At 34.7% G+C, this 2,327-nt stretch overlaps 1 protein-coding gene across 1 annotated transcript; it reads left to right on the top strand.

Moving 5' to 3' along the window:
• Positions 1–884: 884 nt before the first annotated feature.
• Positions 885–1,901, top strand: CYSLTR1 (cysteinyl leukotriene receptor 1). The gene has a single exon (XM_075539325.1). The coding sequence runs from the start codon at positions 885–887 to the stop codon at positions 1,899–1,901; it is 1,017 nt and encodes a 338-aa protein (XP_075395440.1).
• Positions 1,902–2,327: the final 426 nt, after the last annotated feature.

Raw genomic sequence — 2,327 nt, 5'->3', positions numbered from 1 at the left:
TGTTATAATCCACAGAGACGAATGCCTTTTCACGGTCAATGAAACACAAGTAAACATCTTTCTAGTATTCTCTGCTTGGAGCCAAGATCTAACTGATATCAGCAATGATATTCCTTGTTCTACATGCTCTTGTGAATCTGGCCTGAACCTCTGGCAGTTCCTTGTCAATGTCCTGCTATAACCATTGTTGGGTGATCTTGAGCAAAATTTTACTTGAATGCAATATCAATGATACTGCTCTATAATTTGAACATTCTGTTGGACCACTTTTCTTTGTGTGATAGACTTGCTGTCAGATAGGGTATTGTGGGGTCGATTATGATAGATGCAGTTAGGTTAAAATGTAACAACTTATCATTTGATCTCCCTTTTGACCTATTTTAAAGATGTTTCCATTTTTAATAATTTCTCCTTTGTTTAGTTTTGTCATTATCGTTGGTTGCTTTGTTTCTTGATTGTCCTAGGGACATGACAGAAGTCATCAGGAGGTAAATGAGGAGCTAACAATAATGAGTATTATAAAGAAGAATATGTTCTGAAATTGATTGTGGTGATGATCACACAACTCTTCTAAATATGATTAAACTATTAAATTGTATGACATATGAATTATATGCCAATAGAACTATTTCTAAAAGACTGGATTGATTATAGTACCAATTTCACTTGAGTTCAGAAAATCACCAGTGGGAAAGGCAGATAACTGGAAAGCAAACTGAGATACAGTGCAGACATTGGAAGTAATATTTTCTGTTGTGTTTTTAAGTATGCATAATGGCACTATGAAAGAAATGTTAGGAATTCCGATAATTTATGGTCTGCTCAAAATTAACAATATTTTTTATATTGTAGGTGCAACACCAAGCAGATAGTCTTAAGAAAATATGGATGACTTCATAAATATGACAGTGGCTTCAGCTAATAACAAATGCCGTGACACTATTGATGACTTCCGCAATCAAGTATATTCCAGCTTGTATTCTATGATCTCCATTGTGGGCTTCTTTGGCAATGGATTTGTGCTTTATGTGCTCATAAAAACATATCATGAAAAGTCAGCCTTCCAAGTGTACATGATTAATTTAGCAGTGGCTGATCTACTATGTGTGTGCACACTGCCTCTCCGTGTAGTCTATTATGTTCATAAAGGCATTTGGTTCTTTGGTGATTTTTTGTGTCGCCTCAGTACTTATGCATTGTATGTAAACCTCTACTGTAGCATCTTCTTTATGACAGCCATGAGCTTCTTCAGGTGTGTTGCAATTGTTTTCCCTGTCCAAAACATTAATTTGATTACACAAAAAAAAGCCAGACGTGTGTGTGTTTGCATTTGGATTTTTGTGATTTTAACCAGTTCTCCATTTTTAATGAGCAACTCTTACAAAGATGAGAAAAACAATACCAAGTGCTTTGAGCCTCCAAAAGATAGGCAGGCTAAAAAATATGTCTTGGTCTTGCATTATGTGTCGTTGTTTTTTGGTTTCATTATTCCTTTTGTTATCATAATGGTCTGTTATTCAATGATCATTTTTACTTTACTGAAAAATTCAATGAAGAAAAATTTGTCAAGTCGTAAAAAGGCTATCGGAATGATCATCATTGTTACAGCTGCCTTTTTGATCAGCTTCATGCCTTATCATATTCAACGCACCATCCACCTTCATTTTTTACATAATGAAACACAAACTTGTGATTCTGTCCTTAGAATGCAGAAGTCGGTGGTCATAACTTTGTCGCTGGCTGCATCAAATTGTTGTTTTGACCCTCTCCTATATTTCTTTTCGGGGGGAAACTTTAGGAGAAGGTTGTCTACATTTAGAAAACATTCTTTATCCAGCATGACTTATGTGCCCAAGAAGAAGACTTCTGTGCCAGAAAAAGGAGAGGAAATATGTAAATAATAGTCTAAACCATCTCCAGCATAAACCAATTTGAATAATAACCCCCCAAAGTAATTATTTTCTCAAGGCATTTACAAAGAACACAAAACATTTCATTAATAATTCATAAACACATAACTGAAGATGTGTGCCTATAAAAGTTTCATTTATGCATCCAAATTTTTAGAGGCCATACACATATTAAAAATATAAAAAGTTCCATCTCCAACTATGAACTAAATCCTACATGGAGTAAATGGAACAGTGTGCTTTTCCCCATTTATTTGCTTTGTTTTTTGTGTGCCATTCACTAATACATGGAGAATGCTTCTGTCTCTGCTCTGTCAAAACTAGGCCTGAGATCAATGTTTTCTCCCTCAAATAAAAGCTTTACATGTATAAGAACTAGGCTTTTAAAAGCTAAAATTATGTATCCCTATGCATGTC

This window comes from Tenrec ecaudatus, chromosome X (assembly GCF_050624435.1).
Source record: "Tenrec ecaudatus isolate mTenEca1 chromosome X, mTenEca1.hap1, whole genome shotgun sequence".
Classification (NCBI taxonomy): domain Eukaryota; kingdom Metazoa; phylum Chordata; class Mammalia; order Afrosoricida; family Tenrecidae; genus Tenrec; species Tenrec ecaudatus.
This window is presented reverse-complemented; position numbering and strand designations above follow the sequence as displayed.

Excerpts from the sequence above, each read along its gene's own strand:
- CYSLTR1 (XM_075539325.1), top strand. The coding sequence starts at position 885 with ATGGATGACTTCATAAATATGACAGTGGCTTCAGCTAATAACAAATGC.